Consider the following 16,776-nt stretch of genomic DNA (forward strand, 5'->3'; position numbering starts at 1 on the left):
TACAATGTGCATAACACTGTCACCAGATCCCTTCCTTCTGATATTCACTGATGCATCCTACATTTGTCACACTCATTATTTATGGGCAGTGAGCTATGCAGTAGAGTGAGAATCATCCTTAGGGAAACATCTGCCTGTCTTCTATCTGAAACTGCTTATTCTCCAAGGAAAAAAGACTGTAGTTGTTTTTTTTTTTTTAATCATGTCACTGAAAATAACGTACTGAGGTATTTTTATTTGGAGTCTTTTTCTTAAAGCAAGGGATAATGACTTCGCTAAAGCCCACTGAAAACAAAAACACATCTAGAAGCTGTGGAAGAACAGAAATCACATTAATATTTCCTAAATTAAGGAGACTGCTAGAGTAGATGAATGGAGCGCCTTGATAAGGCCCTCTCATGCAATATGTCAGAGGTATTTTTCCTTTTCTTATTTCATTGCAATACCATTAAGACATTGTGACACAAGCCAATTTACCTGATGGATGCCACAATCACAGGCAGCGGTAGCTGCAACTGCATAAATGGTTGAGATCACAGAATTCTTGTGAAGAAGGGGCCACGCCATCTCTTAGACACTCAGCCTTTCACCACACTTCAGCTCGGGCAGAGGAGCAGAGTTTCAATCTTAGAAAAAGCCTGAGCAGAGGGTGCTTGGGTGGCTTAGTCGGTTAAGCGTCTGACTTTGGCTCAGGTCGTGCTCTCCTGATTCGTGAGTTCGAGCCCTACGTCGGGCTCTGTGCTGACAGCTCAGAGCCTGGAGCTTGCTTCAGATCCTGTGTCTCCCTCTCTCTCCCCTCCCCTGCGCACACACACACACACACACACACACAGTTTCTCTCTCTCTCTCTCTCAAAAATAAATAAGCATTAAAAAAATAAAAAGAAAAAGCCTGAGCAGTATCAGCTAGAGGGAAGCTTTGATTCAGAGCCCCATTTCTGCCCAGCCTGAGAGCCCTCACTTGGTCCCTGCTCAAAGCACAGTGCCCAGCCTGAAGTTGTGGCTGGCTTCAGAGTTCTGCTAACTTGATGGTAGGAAGCTCTCTTTAGCAGCATGAGGTTTAGGACCCCTGACAGATCTGTGAGTATGAGGCAGGTGCTTGGGGCAAATTTAGCAGGAGGCAGCCCATGGAGCTGCAGCAGATGGCAGCTGATGAATACAGTACTTGGAATATGTAGGTGTTTAGTAAATAGCTGTTGAATTAAGGACCCTGAACCTAGTTCTGAAATCTAGCTTTTTCAAGAAACCTGTCCTTAATAGATCAAGTACAGGTAATTTAAAAGGTTCACTTTGATAACATCCCCTTTTCAAACAGTCTTGGAAAGGGCTACACTGTTATATCTGAAAAACTTGAGCCCTGCTTTTGGTCGTATTTCTTGTGAGCTGACAGAGTGGCCCGTGGACCTCACTCAAAGGCCAGCTGCTGGAGAGCACCACAGGGAGGCTGGGGAGCTGCAGGAGGTGGAATGTACACCTGTGACACCTGAAATAACATCGGGTCCAATTAGCCCTGTGAGTCATCACAGACTGATAAAGGCAGCCAGATTCCATGGCGATTTTAAGAGTCAACATGTTTTAGGTCTAAAAAAATTTCATGGGCCCAAAGGGTCAACTGTGTGAGGGGGTGACTGAGAAGTCAAGGCTGAAAAGTCCACCTCTGCTGGAAGTTCAGAAACCTGCACCTGACCTTGCCTGTTGAGTAAGGGGCTTAGGGCTTCCAGGGTCTTTAGTACTGGGAGCCTCAACCATTAATTGGTATGTGCAGCTTCTTCTGTGGGAGAAAGACAACGCAACTACTTTGCAGATATATGGTATTGACAATATTGTTTGCCATGGTGATATTTATCGAGCATTTAATACATGCCAAGCTCTGCAGTATCCTAAGACCTCATAGGCAGCAACCTATGACCCAGGTCCACTAGCATTACAGCAGAGTAAATAGGGTAACAAACCAAGGAGCATAAAAGAGGAGGCAGAGTAAGCCAGAGGGGCAGTGCATGTGAGACTGAAAACTGAAGACTGTATTATATTGGTCTGCTCAGGGATGCAGTGTGAAACCACAGGGCCTACATGTAGCAAGCTGGAATGGCCTCATATCCTTTTCTTTTTTCTTTTTTCTTTATTTATTTTTCTCTTCTTCCTAACCAGTGAGATTTTTAATCTTACACACACACACACACACACACACACACACACACACACACCAAGTCACATCNACCCTCACCACACACATGAAAATCACTGAACCATCTGTTTCACCTTATTAATTAATGGGAAGTTGGCCCCACTGGCATCAACCTACCAAGCTGCAGCAGACTGTGCATCAAAATCCCAGTATTCAAGGCACGGTGAGAAAGTATCAAAGCCACGACTTGAAATATCTTATTTCATCCATGCGGGATTTCTTCTGCAAAGGCCTCCTGCTTTGGTGTTACAGAGAAGCCAAATTTTTTTGCATCTTCAAATTATCCTTTCATTTTTTTCCTCTCTCACTCGGTCTTTGAGTATGTTTATGTCTGTGAGTTTATGCAAAGGCGTGCACATACATGCCCCGCCTGTGCATGTCATAGAGGTCCCTGGCATAGTGAAAAAACACAGTGGAGTCAAGAATTGCTACAGGCCTTTACAGGCTGTGAGACCTGTGCTTCTCTGAAGACTGTCTCCTTATTTGGAAAAAAGGTAAAAAAAAAATCTTTCTAAAAAAGATTATTAAACCTAAGTGAACTTCATAAAGCACTTAACCTACATAGTAGATGATCAGTAAATGGTACACATAATTATGGCAACTGCATAATATCAAAGCTAGATATAACATAATCTGCTCAGAAAGGCAGATGTGAGATTTGCCCCTGACAAAGCAGTAAAACACATTTCATTTGGCCTAAGATATTTTGTCAAGTTAATTTAAAAACTAGTCTGTCCACAGACAGTAACACATATCACAACACAACCATTTGCAGGTTGAGGCAATGTGGTCATGTCTACCTAAAGCTGACTAACAGTTGTCTCCTTTGTCATGAGGCTCAGTTAATGCTGAATTCAGTATCTATACTGATGGAAAGAGCAGGTCACAGATAATCCAAAAGAGCAAATACTTTCTAAAGCATTTGCTCAATTTCTTTTCCATAATAGCTTACAAATACTACTTAGGTCTTGGCTAATGTTGGCCTTCTATAAGAATGTAAGAATGTGTGCCAGTTGATGGTGAGAAGAAATTCATGACCTCTGGGATTCAGACAGAACACTATCCTGAACTTGAAAACTTGTTGCATAAAATTTGCAAGGTGAATAACTGGTGGTGGTCTATTACTCTTCAATTGTATGGCACAATAATTATGCCACAGCGATTCCATTCAAATTTTAAATACTTCCTATGTGTACATCAAGAACTGCCAATTAAATGTCTAGTCTGGAGTAGCTCATTATGTTGGTATGAACACAGTGCTAAAGAAACCAGAAGGTTCATTTCCCCCCCAAAGTTAGCTTTTCTTTTGGTGGTCTGTGAGAGGGAGACTATACAACTAAGAACATGGAAGTGAAAGGCCATTAGCATTGCTAGTATATACCACAAAGCTTATGTCTTCTTGATCAATGGGGCCCTAAGAACAGTGTTATCTAACTGATTTATACAATCACAACATCACCAATATCACCACTATCAAAAGGGACAGCAAACCCTCAATACAATTTTAATTTGTGTTCATTCAACCAAAATGTCAAGTGCCTAGTAGGTGCAAAGGACTGGCCTCCCCATCCCACTTTACTTGTATCGGTGGTTTTCAAAATATTGTAAGGAATCCTGGGGGTTCTTTCATGGGAGTTCTGTCAGGGGTACACAAAGCCACTTCATTTCCAACTATTTATCTGTGACCCTGGACGTGAATTTAAAACAACCTATCACAGTAGATCAAAATGCAGAATGAGATAAGGGAGGCCATTTGTCTTTTAAACAGACATTAAAGTGATTTACAAAATAAATGAACAAAAAAGCACAATGCCACTCTTCTTATTCAGTTTTTTTGTTTTGCTTTGTTTTGGGAAATGTATTTTTCATGAAAAATGTTATATATGTTAGTATGTGATGAGTTTATTATCTTTTTCAATGAATACATATTTGTAAACCTTTCTAGTTGTAATTTCTAAAATGGTAACTATTGATAGATGTAACCCATGTAAACAAAAGACTTTTGGATTTTTCAATAATTTTTAAGAAACCAAAAAAAAATTGAGAAACACTGTTCTGCATCTATCTCATTTAAATCTTACATCATCCCAAAACCCTGTCCCAACTTTAGTTGTCTCCATAGAACTTATCGCTACCTAAAATTATATCATCCATTTATTTGTTATTTATCTGTTTTCTCCACTTCCCCAGGCTCCTTTACCAAAGACAAGGGTAAGCACTGGTGGGAGAGTGGAGGATAGCAGAAGCCCAGGGGCTTTTCCTGGCCCTTGCTCCTTTGGACTCATCTTCTTTTATTTTATTTTTCACTAAATTTTAAAATTTTTTATTTAAGAGAGAGAATGGGTAAGCACGGTAAGAGCAGGAGCAAAGAGAGAAGGAGAAAGAATCGCAAGCAGGCTCTGCACTGTCAGTGCAGAGCCCAGTGACCTGGGGCTGGATCCCACAAACCTTGAGATCATGACCTGAGCCAAAATCAAGAGCCAGATGCTTAACCATGTGAGCCACCCAGGTGCCCCTGGACTCGCCTACTCATCTTGGCTCCAGTGTTTGTGGACCAGATCTTTGCTCTGTGCTCCCACCTCCTGCTGAGCAGCCCTGGCTCCCTCGCCTCCCTTCGTCCAATCTGAGGGGTACAGGAGCTGCACCTTGGCTTTACCTGCTTGCTTCACCATCCCTGTTTGACTTTCCAGCTCTCCCCATACTTTGGGGAGAGAGTGAGTCATCTCAGGTGCCTCATTTCAAAATAGGGATAATAATAATGGTCAACCAGGGGCGCCTGGGTGGCTTAGTTGGTTAAGCGTCCGACTTTTGCTTAGGTCATGATCTCACGGTTCGTGGGTTCGAGCCCTGCGTCGGGCTCTGTGCTGACTGCCAGCTCAGAGCCTGGAGCCTGTTTCAGTCTGTGACTCCCTCTCTTTCTGACCCTCCCCTGCTCACGCTGTCTCTCTCTCTGTCTCCTAGAAATAAATAAAACATTAAAAAAAAAAAATAATAATAATGGTCAACCAGAGCCTCTGTGAGGTCTAGGAAAAAATATATGGAAAGAACTTAGCATAGTGTTGGGCCCAGAATAGGTAATGCATGTTCGTTAATATTACTACATCTGTATTTTAAACTCTGGAATTACTGCCCTACATTTAAAATGGAATCTATTCCTTTCAGCTGTTGTTCAAGTTTTGATTATTAACTGAGATTCTAATGCATGTAAAAACTATTTTTTTTCCAAGATAACTATTATAATTATCATCAATAACTTTTCTCAATTTTACCTCAGAAATGTACAGAGAATGCAGCAGGAGAAATTCTCCTCTGTAATCAGGCATTAGAAGTTCCAATAAATCACCAGCCTTCCCTTTTTATATCACCATGAAAAGGAAATAAAGCTCAAATTTATTCAGCACTTAACTCTACCAGGAACTCACTAAGAACTTCATGTGCATTATGACACTTAATTCTCATAACCTTACAAAGCGGATATTATCATTACTACCCCCCGTTTTCCAGATGAGGAAACAGGCTCAGAGAGGTTCAGGGCTTGCCAAGTCACACAACCCATAAAGACAGGAACAGATTTGAACCTGGACTGATGATCAGCCATTAGTTCTACACTATTTTCGGAAAACAAAAATAAAGCCATCAAACACATTCCATGTATTTTGACAGTTCCTGCCCACAGAGAGTTTCTCAGTATATGTCATTAATGTATTTGCTCAGATTTCTCTTCCGAAACCTGGGAAGACAGACTCCCTCAGCTGTAGGCTTTTTCTTCCCTACTCTGGAATGGCAAAATAGGGATAGTTTATTTGATGAGAGGTCATACCAGGCAGATCCCCCATATTCAACAATTGCCTTCCCTCTTCTGCTTGAAGGATTCCTGATAGGACTCCCTGGCTGGGCCCAGTAACCCAGGTGATGCTGAAGGAAGTCATCCACAAGTAATTTTGGTGGTCTCCAGATACTAAGGCTCCACTGGGCTGCCATGCCAAGCATTAGGGCTTCCACACTTCAGCCTCTAGTTTCCTAGGTGATATGACTCAAGGGGTGGGCAACAAGACAAACACTCTACAGTTGGCTAGAGCTTCCCCCTCAAATCATCCATGCTCTCCGCTCTTGAGATCCTGGGCTGAATGACGTAGAAACACCGAAAGCCTATTGCTTCTTTTGAAGAATGATTCCTCCTTTTCCTGTGAGAAAACTAACAATTCAGTTTGTCTTTCCACAAAAACACTTTAAATTCTAGAAGCATGCACTGAGATTCAATTAGACACATCCTAAAGAGGTATTCACACAATAAAGGGATTCTTTGACAAGCTTTCTTTAAATATTGAACTTTCTCTGAGAAATGAAAACATTAGCCAAGTTAACAAAAAATTCAACTCCTTCATATTTTTTAGGGATACATCTGTTCTGCAATATTAACTGTATGGCATTGGCCAGTCTACACCTGCATAGTAGTAATTAGCTCTCCAGGTGTCTACTTAGTGCAGAGTGTTATGTGGAATGCTGTATCCTGTCGTGTAAACAAGAAGGGGCAAACAGCTAGGTACAGGCCACCTATGCTATGCGTGTGAAGGATCTTCTGGAGTTCCATGTGGACCTGTTCCTGGTTCTGGCTGTCGAGGCCAAGCAAAGTTAATCTTAATCTTATCCCATGAAAGTTTACTTGTTTTCCACTGGTTCCATGAGATGTAGCAAAAGAAGAAGGCAACATGGATGATCAACTCCACAGTCCAATGCTTGATATAATGCTTGAGTTTTAAAAATTTTTTTAAATGTTTATTCATTTTTGAGAGACAGAGACAGAGCACGAGCAGGAGAGAGGTAGAGAGAGAGGAAAACGCAGAATGTGAAGCAGCTCCAGGCTCTGAGCCGTCAGCACTGAGCCCAACAGGGGGCTCGAACCCACAAACGGCAAGATCATGACCTGAACTGAAGTCGGACACTTAACCGACTGAGGCACCCAGGTGCCCCTATAATGTTTGATTTTTATCCTAGGTTCTTTTTTACCTCAATTTACCTGACGAGTCTATTTCATCACACTGATACTGTGTGCACTGAGGGAACTAACATTTAAAGCATATCTAACACTGAGCAAAGTGTTTTAAATGTAGTGTGTTATTTAATACCTTCAACAATCCCAGGAAGTAGGTACTGTTACATGCATTTTATAGATGAAGAAACAGGAGTAGAAAGACTGAAAATTTGGAAGTAAAAGATGATAACTGGGATTCAAAGTCATGTCTGACAGACACTAATGCTTTTGTTGCTATTTACTGCTCCCCCATTCCCCGCTTGGAACTGGCTCATTTTCCCAGAGCATCCATTTTACTAGAAGAAGACTTAATGGAAAAAATGATTATGTGAAGGAAAACATGGAGAGAATTATCTCTTAGACTCTGCATTTAGCATGAGTTTTTAAAGGTAAAATGACAGAAAGGTCCTGTCTCCAGAAGTCTTACAGACAACACACACCTCTATACCTGTAAGTTATTTTAAAGGAAAAGCTAATGAATCATTCTCCGCACATGGGGATCTGGAGCAGGCCAATCATTTGATCTCCCTTCAAAATGGCATCATTTAAGAACCTATACCCTATCTAAAGACGGGGCAGAGCACTGATCAGGAGGGTAGAGCAGGAAGGCCTCTGGTGTCAGCTCTGCTGGTGCCTCTCCTCAGAATAATCTATGCTCTCTTTAGAAGTCAGTTGGGAATTCCAGTATGTGCTTAGGGGTGTCATCATCACTTCAAGTGGCTTGTACAACTGTTCCTTCCAACTCCATACTCTGTTCTGGGCAAGAGTTCTGGTTAAGTCACTTTGGTCCATCCCGCTGCATTTCCAGATATATTTACACATCCCTTGCAGCACGGCTCTGAGCCTCTGAGGTGCAGCACTGACCCCTACAGTGCAGCCTTTGTTGGCTAAGGAAGGACGCCATGTCTACAATCACCAGTCCAGTTAAAGCTGCAGATGCCCCACTCCCACCCCATTACAGCTTTTGTTTTTCATCTCTGTTTTCCACTGAATATCACATATCCCTTTTCCCTTCCCAGCTGATGCTGAGATGTAACAACTTGTCACCTGAGATATGGCCCATTAAAATTACATAGCACAGGTAATGGAGAATTCAGTGCAGGTTGGGACAGCAGGTAATTAGCCTTACTTTACAGGGCAGTCTTCAGGTATCTGAAGCTACCTGTATCTGCTTCCCTTCCTCTCTGCTTCTTAGCACATGGAGGCACTCACCATTTTTCAGAGATATCTCTTAGGGTTTGTTGAGTGGGGGGTGGTTATTTAACACTGTCCTCATTAACTGAGCCACCAAGCCACTATAGTATTAAGTTAACAAGGCAGTGAATTGTGACCATACACAATGGACCATCAATTCTCCAGTAGCCACTGGGGGTAGGGAAGAGTGGATTCAGCTGTGTCTGCATGTTTTCCATGAATATGCAACTGAACAAACTTGGGTAGCATCAGAATCCAGAGAAGACAGGTTCTTAAAAAGAGCAGAACCTTGGAGTTCCCATCAGTAAGGACCCTGTATCATTTGTATCAGATGAAGGGCCCTGTCTCTTTTCACATCCCTTGCTGTGACTCTTGGGTTTGTCTTAGGACTTTTTGCAGAGAGAATTTAACAAGTGATGCAACAGGCAGGGTAAAATCAAGGGTGGTATTGATTCTGGGATATGAATATCACAGACAAAAGATGTTGCAAATTCTTAGAAAGCCGAACAGTTTCTCCGATCCCAAAGGCAAATCATGTTTCCAGAGCCTTGGGAAAACTTACTACTCCACAAGGCTATCTGGTGAATGGGGGCTCCATTCTTGGCACTTAGCAGCCTGAGAACCCTTTCCCCATCCTCTTGAGAAATCAAGTCCAGGTAAACTTGCCCAACACTGATTTTAATGAGTAGCTGATCCCAGATGTGACTAGTAGGCTATCTCGCCTCTTCTCCAGCTAACCTGTGATCACCCTCTGCTGAGGCTAGCTGGTTTAACACTGCACATGGGCAGGTATAGTGAAAACCACATGAGAAGACACAACCAAATGGCTTTTCCCATAAATAGTTGTTCATCCCCCAAACCAGGATTTGATCTAGCTCCTTAAAAAACACTGAAATTTCCCAAAGTCTTTGAGAGATGACAACCTGTAATATTTACAACCCCATCACAGAGCGATTCAGCAATGAAGACTGCTAATTGTTAAAAATCTTGTTGAGTCTTTTACAAACCATTTTATTTTTCTAGGGATACTGTTCAGAAACCGCCTAGTGGTCTCCAGGATATCTGGTTGTTAGTTATGCAGAAATGTATGCAGAGAGAGAAAAGCAATGAATACATTTGTTTTTCAGCACCTCTTATGGGAGATTAGGGCTCTGGGCTCCATGTTTTTATTCACACTGCCTCATTTAATCCTGACAACAGCCCCATGAGATCAAATTACAATCATCAGTTTACAAACAGAAATGTAAGCTCAGAAGTTATGTGTTTCCCAATGTCACATAACACCTTGCAATGGCAGAGCTACTTGAATAAATTCAAGTCTCTGTCTACAAGTCCAGTGCTAGTTCTATCACACCGAACATGTATTGTGTTGATGTACATTCTGTCTTTCCAGTGTTATACAGATTTATGTCTAAACAAAAAAATGAGGGAGACATACAATAAAAAAACAAAAAAGTTAAATTTAAAGGCTAATTATAAACTCCATTCCCCGACACTTCATGTCTGAAAAGTTCTCCCCATGGACATTTTTATAGTCTCCTGTTTCCTGCCACAATATTTTGAGAGAAGATGAAACTCAGGGGTAGCCTCATGAGAAAGGTTGCCAAAATGATGTGACTATTCCCACAGTGCACTTGACCACTGAGCAAACTACTCATTTCAGAAAAACATACAGAGCAACTAGACTTTATGGAAACAGCTCAAGGACATGAACTCTGCTGTCCTCTCTTAGTGCCTAAAATAGAGCTTGCTTCCAAGCAGGTGCTTGATAAATTTATTGAATGAATGAGTGAATGGCAGTAATAGGTCATTGTGGGCCCACAAAGTGCAAGAAGCTAAGTCATCCCCAATCTTGGAATAGAACATGGAAACAGTTACAGTGCTTGGACCACACTTAAGGCATTTCAGAGGTGATTTTTAAAATAGGAGCAAATGAAAACAAAATAAAACAAAAACTAAAAATCACTTCCTTAAAGTTATAACAAAATTGGGGTTTCTAAAATTTTCTCCATCTAAACAACTTCCTAAAACCACTGATTGAGAAATCTTTAGCCACATGAAGGAAAATTTGCAAAATAATAATCATACATACATTGAATGGTAGTAAGAAACAAGGACACAGATTTTTGTCTACTCTTGAGCCCAAACTCTGACTTCCCTCTCCTACCCCTTCCCCTTCTTCTTTTTTTAAAGTAGGCTCCACACCCAGTGCAGAGCCCAACGGGGCTTGAACTCATGACCTTGAGAACAAGACCTGAACTGAGATCAAGATTTGGATCCTTAACAGACTAAGGCATCCAGGCATCCCCCCCAAATTCTCACTTCTTATTAGCTGTATAGCCTTGGGAAAGCCCCTAGCTTGTTTAAATGTCAGCATCCCCATTGGTAAAATTGAATATTTAATTAACTATTAAATATTAATTATTATATTAATAATATTAACTATTATCACAAGAATTAAAGATTAACAGTGGCACTTAACAGGCTCAATAGATGTGAGTCCCCTTCCTCACCTCTCTCCCTTTCCCTCCCTGCTCTTTCCTTCCCTGTCACCCATCTAATCTAAACCATAAAGGCAGGTGAGATCATGTAATTAATTTTTAAATGTTCTTATTCCTCCTGTTCAGAGACTTTTTAAAACATGAGTTGGAGGAGCTCTAAGTTTTCCACTCACTTTTTTTCTTAGTGTCAGAACTAAGACATTATATTCTATTATATAACAAGAACAGAGAAGCTAGGGGCTAGAACATAGAAATAATTGTAACAAGACAGGCAATAGAATAAAAAAAAAAGCTGTGACTATTTTTCTGTTGTTATCTCTAAAAGTGGTTGAGGAGATACAATGGGAGAGGAGGAGGTGGCCTGTGCTTCTGAAGTTACTGCTGTCTTAGAAGCTTTTACAGGGACATCTGTTGACTTTTTAACAAAGGAAGCTAAAGGGGATCAAGGGGGAGCGAAGGAGACTGTGGTTCACAAAGAAGCCACATCTGTTTGGTATTCTCCCAACTGAGAAAGCTCGACTTCGAAATAGTATGGGTATCCTAGTTCAACTAGGATCCAGGAACAGATGAAAGCTTTTCTTTCCCCCATGTTTCAATGGTACAGATCAACAGCTGTTTATATCCTTTAATACCTAACTGAGGGTGAAGCCTTCACATCTGTCAGTATTTTCCGGTCCTATTTCCTTGGATCACAGTAGGGAGGAGGTGAAGTTTGAACCCCTCCCAATTCCCAGGCAAGAACACAGAAATATGCCTGGGATTCAAAGCTGTAATGCTAAGCAGAACTCCCCATTTCTCATCTACCCAGGTCTGCTGTTTGCAGAGAATTCTTCTTTTACTTTATCCTGACAGACATCTTGATCATTTCCATGATAATGACTCACTGGCAGTACAAAGATCAAAAAGAAAAGTGGGCTGGAATCAGGGGGAGGAAGAAGAGGAGGAAATGAATTCGAACAGAGAAAGTGGCTCCTAGAGATAATTTTTTTTCAAAAGACAGCAATAATATTATGCAAGGGCAAATAACAGAGGTGAGCAGATGCTGATGAAGACCTTCAGGGTAATGGTTTATGGTGGTGGTTTTTACTGACCCCTAACATTTCACCTTGGAAAAATTAGAGATAATTAAACTCTATGAAGGCATGGAGCAGGATATATGGAGGATGCTGATAAAGGGTTTCAGAGGCATCTGTTTAACTTCTGATCCCAAGCACTACAGACATGTTGGGTCTTTGTAAAGATCATTTTTCCTCCATCCTTCCATCCATTTGACCACCCATTGATCCATTCCACAACTTATAAGGCACTAAGACAGGACTTTGGGATGGAATATTCAAGTGAATAAAACATATTCCATAACTTTAAGGAGTTTACATTCTAATGGGTGAAAACCTTCACAGAGGCATGAGAATTCACAAGTTAATGAAAATGGCAGATGCCAGAAGGAGAAAACAAGATGGATAAAACCAGAGAGGTAAGAAATAGACTGTTTCGGGGGGGGAATGAAGAGCATTCTGGGTAGTTAAACAGAGGAGCGGTGGGTGCTTACTAAAAGTGCAGATTTGTAGGTCCCATCTAAGAATTCTAATTTACTTGTTAAGAGGGAAGGACAAAGGGGCGCCTGGGTGGCTCAGTCGGTTAAGCGTCTGACTTCAGCTCAGGTCATGATGTCATGGTTTGTGGGTTCGAGCCCTGCGTCGGGCTCTGTGCTGACAGGCAGCTCAGAGCCTGGAGCCTGTTTCAGATTCTGTGTCTCCCTCTCTCTCTGACCTTCCCCTGCTCATGCTGTCTCTCTCTCTCTGAAATAAATACAACATTTAAAAATAAAGAAATAAAAAGGAGCAAACATTAAAAAAAAAAAAAAGAAGAATGAAGGACAAAGAATATGCATTTTGAANTCAGATTCTGTGTCTCCCTCTCTCTCTGACCTTCCCCTGCTCATGCTGTCTCTCTCTCTCTCAGAAATAAATACAACATTTAAAAATAAATAAAGAAATAAAAAGGAGCAAACATTAAAAAAAAAAAAAGAAGAATGAAGGACAAAGAATATGCATTTTGAACAGAAGGCCCAAATAATTCTGATACAAATGTTTGACCACTCTAACTTATATAAATAAACATTTCTCAAAAGATGCTAATGGTGTTCTATAAAGAAAATACACATTCAAATTAGGAAATACTACATACTAAAGTATTCCTTTCTTGGAGAATTATAATACACATTAGCATATTAAAAGTCCTACAGTAATGTAACTGGTTTCACTTGGCAGTTCCCAAACTTACTTTCCACAGGCAAAAAAAGAAAAAGAGAAAACCATGGCGTGCCTATTAAGATCTTTTAGGATGCCCGCTTACTATGAGCAACAGAGGACTCTGATGAGGTGAGCATGGTCCACAAGTCCACTGAAAGGCTAACAAAATGTCTGGAAAAAGACAGCAAAGTCTATTACTCTAGGGGATATGGCGGCATCTGCTGATTTCCTCCAAGGAAAGTCTAAAGCCATCTATGATGTCCTAGTTTCCAAGCAGACTGCCAGAAGCTTCCTTACTCTCAAGTAACACACCATGGTTCTGTGATGTTATTTCTGGTCACCAACCCTATGTGGTAACCGCAGCTGCCAGGGACAACAGAAATGCCCAGAGTTCAAAGCATCAAGGTGTAGAAACAGAAGAGGAAAGACAAAGAGGAAATATCATTGCCCAAATTTATTTATCTTTATTGCTATTGCATGTTCTGCACAGAGAATTGGCTGTTGGAAAAATTCCTCCCAGCAGAAAAAGAAGCCTCTGCCAGTCAATGAAAGTACAAAAAACATGAACCTAAGAAATTCCCACCCCTTCCAAGGTGTCTATTTTATGACCAAGGGAGTTTCTGAACCCTACCTTCTTCCTCCTGTGCTGGTGAGCCAAGGGAATTTGCACTACCACACACACCACCTCCTTCCCTAGCAAGGGACAGCACTGAGCAATAGCATGAGAGAGCTGGACAAGTCAAGGCAATACAGTAATTCTGAGTAAATTGGTGTGGGTGCTGAATATTTCAAGATGTACATATCACCCTAATCAATTTATACATTTCCCCCACCCCCAATATTAGCTTAATTACTTCCATACATCCCACCTCAACTTCCTATATGCCACATGGGGACACATACATCCCATCTAGAGGTGATCTCAACAATGTGCTCCAAATGCTTCTTTTATATCCCAACCGTCTCAGCTTTTTAATACTACTGTCTAATAGCACAAGTATTTCTCAATCATTCAACAAATATTTCCTGAGTGCCTACAAAGTTCCAGGGCACCATGCTAGACACGGGAGACATGAGTGGAAGTAGGAGATTGCTCATTCCTATTGAATCTGATGCCTAAAAAAACCTCTGAATTTTAAATTCAGTCTGTCAGTGCATGGCAAATCCAATTATCAGCAGCATAAAGAAATATAAAAGGAAGATAAGGTTTGGTCCTTCCCCTTGAAGAGTTTATAGCTCAGAGCACCACGCAAATGAAAGCCTTTGCGTGGTGCATTTCAAGTGTTCTAGTGGGTTTCGCAGCTACACAAGGGTCCAGAGTTAACCGTACAACATGGAATTAATAACAAATGATCAGAAGTGGGAAAACAGATGCCAGGATCTTTATTTCCCCAGGATGCCAACCCCTGTTTGCTTGATCCCCAAACATATCCATGCAGTCTCACACTGGGATTCCTTAACCTGAGAGATGAATACCAATAAATGGACTAGAGTTAATGTGACTTTAACTACGTAATTAGCCAAAAAATGAAAATTCTACCTGGCTACCTTGGTGGGCTTGGAATGTAGTCCTAAAGAAACCAGCAAGATCAAATCTAACATCTCAGCAAGGCAGTGTTGCCTAGCATGTGGTATGTGTACCACTGAGGTCCACAAAATAATTGTAAGTAGTCCACAAATGATTTTTTTTTAATTTCAAGGAGGGTCTTAGATATGAAAAAAGACACTGCAGGTATGATGGACATTAGGGAAACATTGATACGATGCCACCCAGCATTCAAGGACAGTCCTAGAAGAAGCCTCTGTAAACTTTCTGAGCTTGGGTTGGATGCACCAAATAAGCAAGAAGCTGGTCATGGACTTACCCACACAGGTTGGAAATATGTCCTCATTGTTGATCTGGACCTCGATCCAATCCATAAGGAGGTTCATGTACTGGGGAGCTGGTAGGGCAGTTGGCTTCTTGTACTTGAGGTCATCCTGCCACCGATACTCATATTTGGGGCCCCCTGACATCACAGGGCAGGTCTGCTCGGTACAGAACTCACAGATGGTGCCGTAGATGAGGTTGATCCTATTGAAGAAGTCTACGACGTGCACTGCCACCCAGTCGTTCTGGTCCTCCCCACTGGGCAGCTGCACAGCCGCCTTCAGGTCCACACCTGAGTTGAGGGACGCCTGAGCCCGTTTGTGGAGCTCAAACCTCTGTGTGCCAGGTTCAAATTTCCTCTTGGGCCGGAAGGTCTTGTCCTTGTTGAACACCTGCTTCAAGGCTATGGACATGGTCTTTTCCTTCTCTTCTTTTCTTTTGCAGGAAGCAAAAAGGCACGTAGAACTTTTCAGAGAGAGGTCACAACCCAGTAGGGTTTTCCACTGCCAGCCCTCTGGCCCCAGTCTTGCGGTCTGCAGCTTTTAATCTCTTTTAAGCGGCCCCTTCCATCTTCCTCTTGAATAGTCTCCAAGAGAACCTCATGTTTCTTCCTAAGGGCTGAAGGGAAAAGAGTCTTATTAGTACCCAGTTTTCATTTAAAAGAAATGCCAAATGCTTAGATCTGATTTCCACCTTGCTTCTGGCAGCACCTACTTCCATCCAAGTATAAGGATATTGAGGGTATTCCAAACCCCCAAGGATCTGTAATGGTGACTCAAATCACACAAATAACTCTTTTTCTTTTTCTTTTTTTTTTTTTTACAAATAGTTTATTGTCAAATTAGTTTCCACATAACACTCAGTGCTCATCCCCACAAGTGCCCTCCTCCATGCCCATCCCCCCCTCCCCCCCACATCCATCAGTCCTCAGTTTTTGTCAGCATTCAAGAGTCTCTCATGGTTTGCCTCTCTCCCTTTCCCGCACCATTTCCCCCCTTCTTCTCCCCCTTGTTCCTCCGTCAAGTTCCTCCTAATCCTCCTATATGTGCAAACATATGATATTTGTCCTTCTGTGCCTGACTTATTTCGCTCAGCATAACACCCTCAAGGTCCATCCATGTTGCTACTCATGGCCAGATTTCATTGTTTCTCATCGCCATGTAGTATTCCATGGTATAGATAAACCACATCTTCTTGATCCATTCATCTGTTGATGGACACTTAGGCTCTTTCCATGTTTTAGCTATTGTGGAGAGTGCTGCTGTGAACATTGGGGTACATGTGCTCCTATGCCTCAGCATTTCTGTATCCCTTGGGTAAATTCCTAGCAGTGCTATTGCTGGGTCATAGGGGAGTTTTTCTTCATGGCCTTGGTCAAATCTCTGTCAACTCCTCCCTGCATGGTCATAGGTTAATGAACTCTCCAAGGTGTTAACATGAACATGTTAGTCAATTCCCCTTCCCCATGCCATATATGCTACTTTTTAGAACATCTGCCCTACTCGCACTGCCTTTGTTGAGTAAGCAGGGAATCACTACCCCATCCTTCTAAATACAGCTGATTGCATCAGGGGTGGCTATCACATTAAGCTGGTTAATATCTCTCCTGGGTATTTGGGATCAGGACCCAGCCTTTGTCAGGCATTGTCCCTGAGAAACAATGAAAACGGCCTGGCTGAGTCCTATGTAGACCACATGCAGTGTAGTTAAGAAAGCTGGTCTGCAGAGAGGGGAGGAGGGGAG

The 16,776-nt window shown here is 41.8% G+C and overlaps 1 protein-coding gene across 3 annotated transcripts in view; it reads right to left on the minus strand.

Moving 5' to 3' along the window:
* MOB3B (MOB kinase activator 3B) overlaps window positions 1–16,776 on the minus strand; it is a 195,931-nt gene that overhangs the window by 106,923 nt on the left and 72,232 nt on the right. For all 3 annotated transcript variants that reach the window (XM_077766095.1, XM_077766097.1, XM_077766096.1), the window contains exon 2: window positions 15,029–15,651. In XM_077766095.1, the coding sequence (XP_077622221.1) occupies window positions 15,029–15,446 (418 nt within the window). In that variant the 5' untranslated portion in view covers window positions 15,447–15,651. The remainder of the gene's footprint in view (window positions 1–15,028; window positions 15,652–16,776) is intronic.

Source organism: Crocuta crocuta, unplaced genomic scaffold (assembly GCF_008692635.1).
Source record: "Crocuta crocuta isolate KB4526 unplaced genomic scaffold, BGI_CrCroc_1.0 scaffold529, whole genome shotgun sequence".
Classification (NCBI taxonomy): Eukaryota; Metazoa; Chordata; class Mammalia; order Carnivora; family Hyaenidae; genus Crocuta; species Crocuta crocuta.